General features: G+C 38.2%; 1 protein-coding gene across 1 annotated transcript in view; it reads right to left on the reverse strand.

Moving 5' to 3' along the window:
- UNC5B (unc-5 netrin receptor B) overlaps positions 1-13,675 on the reverse strand; it is a 1,477,685-nt gene that overhangs the window by 88,204 nt on the left and 1,375,806 nt on the right. The window contains exons 10-11 of the mRNA XM_044056822.1: positions 2,194-2,580; positions 934-1,021 (exon numbers count right to left, since the gene is read on the reverse strand). Coding sequence (XP_043912757.1) covers positions 934-1,021; positions 2,194-2,580 — 475 coding nt within the window. The remainder of the gene's footprint in view (positions 1-933; positions 1,022-2,193; positions 2,581-13,675) is intronic.

The raw sequence follows: 13,675 nt of genomic DNA on the forward strand, positions 1-13,675 counted from the left end.
CAGACTTCAAATCATTTCAGAAAATGTATGTTAAACCAAACCCTGTTACTCTAGCAACTTTCTAAGTTTATAAGAGCAATATTTAAAATATGTCTCATCTTGAGAATACTGTTCACCATAATACTTGCCCTGAAGTCTTCCCCTATAGGGCATCATGGAAAGTCTGTGCTGCTGCCCACATCCCCATTCACTGGTAAGGTTGATATAGAAACACTAAGCATATTTTTCAAAGGTGGGAGGAACCCCACAGATGGCAGAGGGAGAACATGCAAACTCCACACCCTGGCATTGGCCGGTGGTTAGAATTGAACCTTGTGCATGAGAGGCAAAGACCGTGACCATTATGCCAACTGAGTTCTGTTCACATGTAATGTGGTTACTGCACTCAACAGATCTTGTGAGCTGCTATTTTTTTAAATGCTGGATACCCTTTTGGTATATAAGTAATATGACATGACTTGTGTGGCTACACTGAACTATATCCCACAATAATGCCCATTTGGTGTTTTATGCTTTCATTCTCTGTCATTCAGCACTCTCAAATGTAAGTTCCACTCACAGATCTTTTGCTTCAGTAGTCTGTAACAAAAATTTAATCTTACAAGTCAAAACAAGATGCACCCAGAGGTCAGGTGTGTAAATGTTGGTAGGGCATTTACAAATGGTTTTAGAGGTGTGTGGATTTTTCCTTTGAAAATGACACATTACTTTATCAGCAAAAATATAAATTAAATTGTATATTTGAAGAATGAAGGGTAACTCTCATTAGTATAGTTAGAAGATGCTAACATGGCTACTGGCATAGTTAAAGAAAAAAATCAGCTCACACAGAGATTTTCAAATTGTCATTCTGTTAACATTTAGGATATAAACCGTAAGGTAGATGGAACAAAACTTTGAAAAGTTTCACTGGGACAGCAGCATATAACTCACGTTGTCATTTCTCGCTTGTTGATCATCAAATACATTTCATAGAATTTTCCCTGAGGAATTGCACCCTGGGGTACCAGCAAGCTCACACCTAGGAGAAAAAGAAAAAAAGATAAAAGAATTACAAGTTTACTTAATCATTAAAGAAAGAAGTGTAATGAGCATTCGTAACTCTGACGTGTTTAGGCCCTTATTTTAAATCATGAAAACAAACTTGAGTTTAATAGCTGAACACTGAGTTGGTACTTCCACAGTAAAACAGCCTTTTAAATGGGCATTTCAGCAGAAGCAACAACCAGTGTACAGCACAATATCATTCAAATTTCCCTGCATCACTTGTTGATAGTCTTGAGAAACTGAAGAAGTTTACAGAACATGTAGGCTTGTAAGCAACATCAATAGGCTTATGAATAAACTATCTGTTCACAAGTAGTGAGGTTACTGCACTCAACAGATAATTTGTAGTTTCATTCTGAAATCCCAGTGCCCTTACAGCGTCTCTCACATTAGTGCTCAATAGAGCCACTGGAACACAGAAATAATACCGCCTGTAAAAGTACAAACATACACCACCATAATAAACAGTGCTACCAGGTAAAAACAGCCTATCTTAAGTGGGTTAGAGAATCATAGGCCATCAAAATAAGGGATGTTTAGTCCAGTTGTAAAAGAAAAGGAAAGGGGATGAAGAAGGAGAAGCTATATCATCTTCATCTTCTCTCATCCTTCCTAAGACTGGTGTGCACGTGCATGCAGACTTATCTTATGAGTGACAGAGTCAACTAGTCCCACTGGCAGACCATCCACTGCCAGTCAGAAACCCTTTCTACTCTACCCATCCCTGAGGGATAACAGTAAGCAGCAGGAAGGGGGGGCAGTAAATTCCCTCTCACTAAGCTGGGTCTTCAATACATCCAGCCATTACAAACACAGATGAGGCATCAATACTGAAAATGCGACTGCTGTACAACTAGTCATTTGCAAACTGCTGCCTTTGTTACCTTTTTTACATGTCAAAACATCTGGTTTTGACTTAGGCATTTATAGTTTGTGGAATTAAGCCCAAGCACCAAAACTTAGCATCTATGGAAGCAACATGTACCAAACCATAAAAGCATCTATTGATGAAACATGTATTATTAATTTTTTTTTTTTAAATCATAAATTTAGGGATGGCTGTTGAAGCACCACATATGAATGAAGTTTCCAATCAGATATTCAAGAATTAAACATTTTTGGAAGTTAATTGTTTTACACACTCACCAGAATTAGAAATGCTGAGCCGTCCTCCCAAACAGCCAAAGGTTGCACTGGCTGTGTTCCCTGGCTCACGTGGTAGAGAATGCAGATGCTGTGAGCTCAGTGCCTTGTTCCTCATATTCATGCCGCTGGTGTCTCTAATATTGCCTCCTGGGTAGGTACCTAGAGACAGCACCCCCATCTGATCTAAGGTGTCATTTAGCACTGGAGAGGAGGAGTTATAAACTTTGATCTTTAGATTTGGGAGTGTGTCCAGCAGTGGAGAATTGGTCATTGGAATCTTGTCAGTGGAGTCCTGTAATGCATACACAGGTGCACGGTATGACCCCACGTTTCCAGCATTGACTGTTAGATCGGGTTGTACAGATGGTGTAAGCAGCTGAGGATTATCTAAAGAAATTATTAAAAAAGGGAAGAAATTAAGGTTCAAGTGTAATGCATTTCAAATACAAGAGGAATCTAACCAGCATTGTCCATAAATAAATGTTACACACCCACATGTTTTATCACAATAAAATTTTATCTCATGTTCTTTTTCACTGACCTAGAAACCTGCTTGCTACAGTCAGCAGCTGAAATAAAAAACAGATGTTCAACTCATTTTTTCTTAGATTGCAAGACTGTATACAACATATTTCAAGGCCACAACATCATCATAAAAAATGTCAAAGTAGGAAGCTAGAAATAAGAAAGAAATGCCACAATTAAAACTACTTCATTTGTAATGAGGGATGTTTCAGCTATAGAATGACTTATACATGATGTGTTGCATGTGTGTGTGAGTGTGTGTGTGTGCGTGCGTGCAAATCAGCTAACAAAAGAAATAAAAACAAATACATTCAGCAATTTTTCTTATTCAAATAAAATGAAAAATGTGGATGGAATTAACAGAAAGGGAATCAGAGTTTTATTTTCAGTTTAATTCTTACATTTGTTGGCAAAACATCTTAGATTAACTAATTATTTATTAATACTAAACTCACATTGGGATGTTTGCTCATTAAAAGAAAAAAAAATCTGCACTCCAATTGACTCTGTATATTATAAATGCTAGTCATTCTAACAGCAAATGAAAAACATATCACAGAGTCATTCAAACAACAGCTAAAGTCTGACTAACGCAATTCCTGGCTCAGCAATCGTGCTTCAACAGATTAGCACGTCACTCCTCTTCAACCCCATCCCTGCTCGACTCCTTCCATATTCTCCTCCTACCTACACTGTAAATCACCTTCTCCCCTTTATTATAGTGTTTCACCTTTAACTGCCCTTGTGTTATCTTTCTCAATGCTAGCTCTCTCACAACTCTACTTCTTGTAAGACATATTGCTTTCTGCTGAAAATAGCAACAATATGGCTGTCTAAATACTTTATCAAAACAGAAATGCAGTTCTCTCATTTTTGAAAAATATTTATTTATTTTTTGGCATTTCTTTACCAGGAAAGTTCGACTGGGTCATGAAGTACCCATTTTCAGTGGAGGACTCCAGATACTTATGGTTAACAGAATGAAATACTAGACAGACATAACAAAGTCATAACATTCAGGCAAAAAAAAAAAAAATTCCTAAACTATACATTAGTTTGTAGGAATAAAAACTCAACTGACATAAAATCTTAGTAGTCAAGCATAAATTATATGGAAAGCTTTACATAACATATGATTATCATAATGATTATTAATATTCTAGAAGTCATGAAATATGGTAACAGATTATATTGGTGAAGGCATAAGATAGTACGAGCAGAAAAGGGTAGGGTGTGATAGAGGGGATAGTAGGAATAGATGTGGAAAAGGTACAACTGTAACCTCATGGTAATATGTATAGAGGAAGGGAAGGTAGGGTACGTTCTTTGTGGGGATAGAGTGAGTAGAGGTAGAAAATTATTCTTTTACAGAGGTTTTGAAAAAAGTGTACGTTAATAGCAGTTTTGATAGTTAAAGGAGGGGAGTGTCATAGTTTTGCCACAGAGCAAGAGTAAAATGGTTTTGTTAGGTTTATAACTTGTGAGGAGATGTTTGTCTTCAGATCTGAGATGTTTATTTGGGATATAAAAGTTGATTAATGGGCTAAGAGCAGGAGCAGCTAGTGGACTATGGATGATTTTGTATACTGTAGTAAGCTGCATGTATTGGAGGTGAAGTGGGACTTCAAGTCATCTTAGAGAAAGTAGGGCTTTACAGCGATGAGTTAGAGGGGTTGCATTTATGGCAAATTTGGCAGTTTTGTTATAGCAGCTTTATATTTTTTTTTTCTTAGGTAGGTCTGTCAGTTAGTTAGAATTGGGATCCCATATAACAGTGAGGGCAAGAGGTAGGTTTTGGCCAGGGCAATTTTGGTAGCTGCTGTGAGGAAGTTTTTATTCCTGTATAGCATGCCTAGTGTTTGATATATATTTTTATACCGTTTTGTATGGCTAGGTCAAACTTGAGATTACTGTTAATTGTGACACCTAGTAGTTTGATGTTCTGAACCAATTCAACTTCAGTATTGTTGGCTGAAAAGATCTTGATGCATGTTTGCAAAAAATATTGTATATTGTTGCCTTTCAAATGTTAGTGTCACTCTATTGTTTGTACATTGGAGCCTTTTTCTCTGGGCCTTTGCTGAAAATGGGTCCTGTGCCTCATTGGACTTTCCTGGTAAACAGAAACAAGCAATCAATCAATAAATAAATAAATAAATATAAGATTCTTTGTAGGATTTCAGCAGCAGTGCCCCACTTACCTTCTCCAAACTCAAGTTTTTTTTTTTTGATTTTTTTTTTTTTTATCATTTGCTTAACTGACATCACCATGAATACATTTGCACCATTTTATTCTTTGGAGAAAAACTATGAGAATTAATTTTACTCCTTACAGTGTTTACACACAGTTGCAGTTGTGATTTACATGGACTAATATTTAAAGAAGCATTGCATAACTTTGGTGGCACCTGAACCACCACTGCTTCATATTATGACCTCAGAGTGCCCCATACTACCTTCATTAGTTCTAATCAGCAGGAAAGTTCATATTAAACCTCAAAACAGAACAACAATAGTAATGAAATTAAATTTTTATCAGAATGAGATAGCGGCAAAAAAATCACTCCTATAGACCAGTAAAAAACAGATGAGCTGTGAACCTGGAGATGCTGGTGAACAACCTTAACAAAGCTAAATTCATTGTAGACCAGCATGTAGAACAGGATTTATATCACAGCATCAAAAAAAACAAAAAACAAAATGACAAACAGCTAAACACTAAATGCTGAACATCAACTCCCAGAGCAACAAAACCATAACAGGGCACAGAAACATCATTGTTTGCAGGGCAGCAAGCCCTCATGTGCCCCCCACACCCCTATTAATTAATACCAACTCCAAAATCACACTACAGTAGGGAAAGGGCAAAATCCAGAATTCCCACTGTGCCACAATCACAGATAATTGATGTCTCATTCACTTCCACACGATGTTCTGGGAGTCGCTATTCCAGGCTCAATGGTTTGCCATTTGATATTGTGCTTTTTTCGATGAGCCAAGGTAGACACATTGAACCCATCCACATGAATCCTAATATTTCAACAATCCAATGCAAAACCCATTTTTCACAAATTACACATAACGGATGCTATACATAACCTTACTCCAGAGTGTGATAACGATGGACTTGGCATTCTTAGTGATAAGATGCACAGATCTTCTCTATAACTACAAAACTGTGTGAGAAATCTGTTAATTATGAACGGATTTCAGAAATGCTCTGTTTCAAAGTGGAACATTTCAGGCAGCTCAGTTTTGACAATCTAAGTTTCTTTCTATCATTAATCAAACCCTTGCGAAGAATGCAGTATCTTGCAAAAGGAAAATATCAGTCTAGAGTAAGGAATAACTACATTCATTGAAAGCTAGCACAGGGTCAAAGGTTCTCACTAGGCTATTGATTGGGGAGGATCTTTAGTAGCCTAGGCTTACATTCCCATGACGTTTTTAGTCCTCATATTTTAAGTACAATCAACATGGAGATGAGCAGAGCATTTACATGTTGCTCCTATTCATGAAGGACAAGGGTGATAAACCAGATGTAAACTTGCAGTTGCCCATCCATTTGTCCATATTATGTTTGAATAGCATAAGAGGAGCACTTTGCAATTCCAAAGAAGTGGTACTCTGTGTGATACATATCAGTATCTTCAACGTGTTCTATTTATATTACAAAAGATAATTAGATGTCTTGAGCAGGTGCTTATGCCCCCAATGGACTTGTGAATGTACAGTAGGACTGACAGGAGAGAGTCTACTTATGCTCTTTATACAAGGTAGAGATTGCCTCTCAGCCTGTATGGCACTCAGAAGAGGGACAAGGTTTTGAGGTGGTCCTCAGTTTTTATGATATAATCCCTCAAGTTTCTTAGTAAGAAACTGGTGTGGTTGTTCATGTTGTGTCAGATGTTTAGAAAGGTAGATACCAAAGGGAGCATTATACTCAATCATCAGCCTGTTGAGTTCAGAATACAGTGGAATAATTACATCCCTGGACCTAGATGCCATACCTTTAGTAATAAGTTGTGCAATAAAAAAAGGACTTTCTTACGATAGTAGATACACGGTGATTGAAAAACAGCTCATTCTTTACATAGGTTCCCAGGTCCCTAACTACTGGGTCAGTTTTTAAGGGTGTGATGTCAATGTGATAGTCACAAGGGGCTTCTTTTTTGCTGAAGGATGCTATTATACATTTATAGGCATTTACCTTAGTCCATGGTTTTGACACCAGCTACTGGTTTGAGAAAAGCCCTCTTGGAGGAACTTGGTGTCCTCAGGGGAATTTATGATTGCACCAATTTTACAGTCATCTGTAAAACTGGTCAGCCATGAACCCTAAACAGCAGATCAGAAATCTAAGAAGTTAATGCCAAAGAGGAGTGGGCCAAGGACTGAACCTTGGGGTACCCCAATAGTGTCAGCTTTTTTGGAGAAGATAGGGCAGCCCAGCTTAATTTCCTGAGTTCTATCTGTGATCCAATTTGCTGTTCAACAAACAATATAGGGATTTGCATTGAGCTGGGATAGTTTATCTATACACAAGAAAAAAGAAGAAACTTGCCAAATAAAATCACCAGTAAACACACAATTAGCAATTGAAGTGAGAACCACTGAAGACCATTAAGACTTGAAGTAATAAAAAACCTCTTCAGGCCACTTTAATGTAACAAAAATGTAGTGTACAAAGTGGTCTTCAGTGGTTCTCACTTCAATTGCAATAGTTTATCTATGATACTCGAGTGTTGGATGGTATTGAATACCTTTGTGAAGTCTGGATATTCAGTGTGTACTGGTTTGCCCTCATCTGTTGCTTTAGTAAAATTTCTAAGAAAAGTCAACCAGGTTAAGAAAGCCCCTTGGCAAACCCAAACTGGCTTGGGTTGAGAGTTTGTAGGTTACCTATGTCTCTGTTTATTAATTCCATAACAATCTTTTCCATAGTCTTACAGATGAGGTTAGTCGGATTTATGGGTCTACAATTTTCCAGGTCCGTTGATGTCCCAGCTTCGCTCAAGAGGATGACAGTTGAGGTTCTCCATTCATCCAGCATAAAGCTTGTTTGGAAACTGACACTGAATAGACTCTGTAGGGGGTATGACAGGCCCTGTTTCAGGCTGACCATTAAGCAGCTATCCAGCCTCATTGAAGCAGTGTTCTCAGCCTTGGAGAGAGCCTTGAGAACTTGTTTACTGGAGATATGAGGGAGGGTGTACATATATGAAGGAGATCTGGAAATATGGAAGAGGAAGGGGGTGAAGTTTGAACTAAATTTCTCCACTTGTAGATTATCTACGTCCTCTGGGTCTGAGCATGTGAACCCTTTTAATATTAGCTCTGTCCATCATATGGCATTGTTTTTAAAGTTTCTCACATAGTTAAAGAAGGCTCTGTAGTTGTCCTATGTCTGGGTGTCTGTGTTTACCTCACATCTGGCTTTGGTTGATTTGACCAGGAACTGGAATTCCCTGTTAAGTTTAGTGGCAGACTTTTTGCATCTTCAGACTTACATTTATTTTTATGTGCAATGAGTTTTTTCCCTTTGTTATAAATCTTTTTTTTTTTTTTTTTTTTTGTTATTGAGGTTCTGCCACAGGGTTTTATTTTTTAATTTGGTATTGTATTTGCTTCAGAGGGGGACAAACAGTGGGGTCATCAAGCTTATTTTTATTTATTTTATTTGTTTTCAGGGGTAGAGCACAGATCTCCAAGGACCTTTTTCAGTCTCAGCCTGGGAGTGGTGTCTGGTTAAGTCACCTGATCAGAGTCCCACATTTAGGCAGTGGAGGCTGAGGGATTCAGACCTTGTGCTACTGGACCATAGGAAACAGCTTATATTTGGAAGGGAAAATCAGTCGATTATCCTTGCATAATCGTTGAATACCAGTGCATTCAAGTATGTTTCAATCTTCAGTCTTAAGGTAACTGCGACTTATTTGTGGTCCAATGTGACCAGGGAGGAAGTTAGCACTGGTAGGAAACAGACCTGTCCAGTATGGGTGAGGAGCAAGTCCAAGATTTTATCACCCCTGGTTAGTGTGCGGACTAACTGGTTGATAGATTTTGTGTTGATGAAGTCTAGAAATCTCTGACCATACATGTCAGAAGATTTATACTTTTCCCAGTTAATGGAGGGATAGCTAAAGTCTCATAGTGGTAGATGCAGTCCCCTAGGAAAATGGTATTTGATTTAATGCTTAGGGGCTCCATACTACTTAGGTAGGAGTTATGGGCAGAAGGAGACATAGCCATGATATGACAAGAGCTTTTGTTAACAGTAAGCTGAACACGAGGAGTTCCAGATCATTATCTTGTCTAACTAGTCTGGAGGTGATTTTTTTTTACACATATGGAGACATGACCACCTTTAGTGCCTTCAACAAGTGAAGTGGACCTGCATGTATGGTAGGCATTGCAACCCTTTAGTGATGGCGAGCTCTCAATGGTCTTGAACCAGGTCTGTGAGACAGTGCATATATTAATGTTTTCCAGGAGTTCATGGGGGTGAAAATTTTTGTTAAGGCTTACAGCATTGAGCAACAATACCTTTATGTTATCTTGATTCTGTTTTGTTATGTTGGAGGCTTTTGAGGACTGACATTGCCTAAACAAGACAAAAGCCTTGGGGTGAGGTGCAGGCCTTCCCTGGCAAAACAATTAGGATTGTCTACAATGTCTACCCAGGATGATATATATTGGACTCCCTATGAATGACACCAGAAGCTAAGTTAATAAAACACTTGTTCATACTGCGGCATCTTAGTGATGGAAAGATACTGCTCAAGGCTACGTTCATATCACTCACAGATACATATTCTGAGAGCTCCATCATGTCTCTCTTCATAGAGTCCAGTGAGGTACATCCCAAGTTATTTACACCCACATGTACCATGACAATGTCATATGTGTACTTGTGCTGAAGGACTTGAGTGCCCCAATTAACTGTGTCCTTTACTTGAACAGCCCGGTGAGTGGTGCACCAGCATGTCTCACAATGGAGTTGTGTATGATTAGGATGTTGGGTTGTGGGGAGGTTTGCCTTATGGGTTTTTGACTTAAGAAACTGTGGCTCATGTATGTTTCAAGGTGGGTGCTGCCTGGGTTGTGTGTTTGTGAAGGATGCTGAAGATACTTGTTTCTTAGGTTACATCTAGGGGGCCTTTGTGGTTTAGGTAGGTTATTTCTAAGAGCCTCAGCATATGTTGGTCTATGTGTTTGGTCTGAGCAGTGTGACAGGTTTAGCATAATATTGTGTAGTACCGACAACCTGTTTGTTATTTGTTGTGTCTTCATGTGAGCATTTTGCCTTTAACAGTATTAAATAACTGCATGTCTCACACACTGTGTCATTCTTGTTTAAGTAGTAGGTGGTTGTAATTAAATACTAGAAAACTGCTAAATTATCTCAGGATATGTATTTCAATCAAGCTGGCTACAGAGATCTTTGGAAAGTGGAAATACTTGATTCCAGGTGCTTACTAATGTGAGGTGAAGGAGGAGAACTGCCTATGTGGTTTGGAGTTGATTACTGGAGTTGCTCTCTGGCTAGTAGTGGAGATGGTGCTGGTAACAATGCAGATGCCTGCAGATATAAATCAATGATCCTTATCTCCTTCTCTCCCCAGAAGCAAGAGTGTTGCTTGAATATATTTACTTATTTTTTTCTTTTCAGTGTAGCCAGATCTGTCTGAAATTTAATGTTTAAAGTTAAGAAAGTAATTTAAGTCTTAACTTTCAGTAATTAAGTTTTAATCAGAAATGAGCAGCCATACCTGTAAGTGGGTCATTCCTACAGGGTGACATTCATGCTTCAGAATGCCCCTCACAATAATCTTAAGATTCCTAAAACACGTCAAATAGATTTGGGGTGCATGTCTAGGCTTAAATAGGCCCCTGTTGTCATTAGCCTAGTACACAGTTATGAACCTATTAACCTGCGAGTATCATTGATTCAAAGCTGCTGCCTACAAAGGTGTTAACCGAGCTGCTGCTGAGTTCAGTACACTTGCTATAGTCTTCTCTTGGTAGATACGCTGGACAGAGCCTACAGCAGCTGGATGCAACAGACAGCTATGCTGCAGAAAGGCCCTGGTTCACTCCAAAACTGTAACCAGACCACTCAGTGAAGCCCGACAGACACTGCCCAATCAGAGATCAGCAGGAATCAATGACAGTAGCGTAGCAAGAGTGGGTTGACGGGGGCATCCACTTCAGAAGCAAAGTGTTATAGAGTGCATTTGAGGCACTTGAGAAGTCCATTATTTGGAACTGGCACTGGGTGCTAGATGAACCCGCTATGGCTCTGATCAATGTCCCTCTGCTCCTTCCCTCACCAGAAGTAAAACAGTAGTATTAATCCCAAGATGGTTCCTATAAAGCAATTTTCAGACTTTACAATGATTGTTAATCTCTAGAGAACCTAGGAATTACTAATCCCAAGCCGATTCCTGAGAAGCAGTCCTAGGCTCTTTATTAATTGATAATTCAGTCCCAAATGTTACAGATTTTAAAAGTAAGATGGAAAAAGAGATTGATATTTTTAATATTGCAATGTGGTTTATGCGAGTGGAATTACATGAAACAGAGGGTGCCTCAAGCTTCAAGAGTCTAAGGGGAGAGCCTTCCCAGTTTGACATTTCACTGCCTAGTAAAATAAGCAGATAAGATAACACCAGGAGAAGTTTCCAAAGTCAGATTTACAGTAGGGGTGGGCATCTGAAAAACTACCAAGTTTAAAAGCTCACCAGGGAGTGGACAGGCTGAGTGGGAAAAATCCAATGCAGTCGCCCACCAGCAATAGTCTCACAACAGTTGTAGATAAATAAGAATGCAGCTAAATAAGAAATCCTATATGATGGCTGACAATGCGGTAGTGGATCTCCAACATGATCTCCTACACTTATTCTCCAAACCAGGCAGAATAAGTAAACACTGAACTTACATTTCTTTGTTTTGTTTTGTAAATATGCATGTAAATTGGTGCAAGGACCATTATCAGCCAAGGCTTGGATACCAAGCTAAATAACAAAGAATATAGAAATAATACATTACAAGATACAGAATAATCTCAGTTAACAATATGTAAGTAAATGAAGCAACTGCAGAAAACAGTTACTGCAAACATTAAGAACTGCAAGTCAACAATAAACAGTTCAAGCAAAATACAACAGCTTCAAAATACAGTGTACACCTAACAAAAGGTAATTCAGCAAATTTCATACTACAACAGGGATAACAACATGGCAAAACAGGTAGTCACATACAAAGTATTATTCAAAATGCATTAGTTCAAGTAAAACAGCATGACATGTAAGCTGAAACAAAATCTGAGAAGTTGGCAGAACAGGAATACCAAAGAGTGTCAGAGCCTGCACACAGCAGTAGGTGGGCACAGGATCCTCTACCACTGACTCCAATGCACTTATTAGTGAAGAGGACAGACTGGATGGTCTATAAGGGACAGCAAATGAGAAACAGGGCAAGCAAAAAAGTCAAGTGTAGAATCCTATTAAAGAAATGTAGTACACTATGAGCATCAGAGTACATGAAGGAACTTCAAAGTAGAAGTAGAAATTCAATACCAAACAACACAACAATATAGTAGATAAAAAAAATGTTAGTAAAGTAAAACTGTAAGGCAAAGCAAGGATATTCTATGTAATGTGTTTATATAATATGAGATGGTTAGATGTTTTAATAGAGGCTGCTTCTCTGTCATTTCATTTTAGATCAAAAAGACTACCCTTTACAACAAATGAATAAAATACTGTAAGAGTGTAAAATAAAAGAGATACCTAAACATTGTTTTCTTACCTATGACACTTCACTTTCTTTATTATTTCATAAGAATGTAGTACTCAGTATGCATTTTATGTTCTCTAAATGTGCACATACTTATAGAAAGAAATATAACATATACACTAAATACCACAGTGGAAATCTGGTATGGACACAGTAGAATAAAAGAGCAATAAGGAATGTGTGATACTAAGTTTGTCATCTTGCAAAGCATATCAGAATGTACAAAACACAAATCCAAAAGCAGCTGGGGATGAAGCTCTCCCAAACAAAAAAGCAAAATGCAGTAACAAAAGTCCAAACTGGGAGTAAACAAACACGGCTCTCTTGATATTAAATAAAAGACAAAACGTTTATTCTGGTACAAACTAGTGAGCGCTTTTGCGCCTCCTGGCACTTCTTCAGACAGTACAAACACTGCAAAAATCTCAATAAAAAGGGGTTGCCTCACCCACATTATTTCACAGCAACCAACCATATATCTGCAGCAATTAAAATTCACCTGCTGGCAATAATCAACAAATGTAATGTGAAGTCAAAGACTTCACATATCAACTAGCTTAGGAAATCCTTACATGCAAAATAGAAAGCCTGAAATTACACTTAAAAATAAAATAAAATAAAATAAAAGCATTAATTCTCACTTTCACTATTATCAACAACTATATAACCTTACAGGGAAGTGACGGCAGCAAACTTCAGTCATAATTTGTTTTACTTTCTCACATATAAAACTATTGACATCAACCTTCTCACAGTTGTAATACTAGAGTATACCAAAAGATGGCAGTCATATACTCCATAAAGAAATGTATTCCAAAATTCCTAAGGCAAACACCTAACACTCACATATCAGGCTAAAATTCAAAAAACAGCAAGCATTAAATATCAGAATGTATTTTCCCCCCTTCAGTGTACTTCTGTCCTCTATTTTGTGCCTGTCAATTGTCAACCCCCTCAGAACCCAGCTTAAGTGATCACTCATTTCTCCATCATACAGTTGGGGCGGGGTTCCCACTGTACAACAGACATTTGCAGTACCTAGTGGCAAAGGTGAAGGATGAGTACTGAAGGGAACTCATCCAGGCAGCCGCAGAATGTCATGAGATTTCTGATTTCTGTTCTTAATCCTTCCTCTGACAGCTTATCTACCTGGTCA

The sequence above is a fragment of the Protopterus annectens genome, chromosome 14.part0 (assembly GCF_019279795.1).
Source record: "Protopterus annectens isolate FY-2018-M chromosome 14.part0, PAN1.0, whole genome shotgun sequence".
Lineage (NCBI taxonomy): Eukaryota > Metazoa > Chordata > Ceratodontiformes > Protopteridae > Protopterus > Protopterus annectens.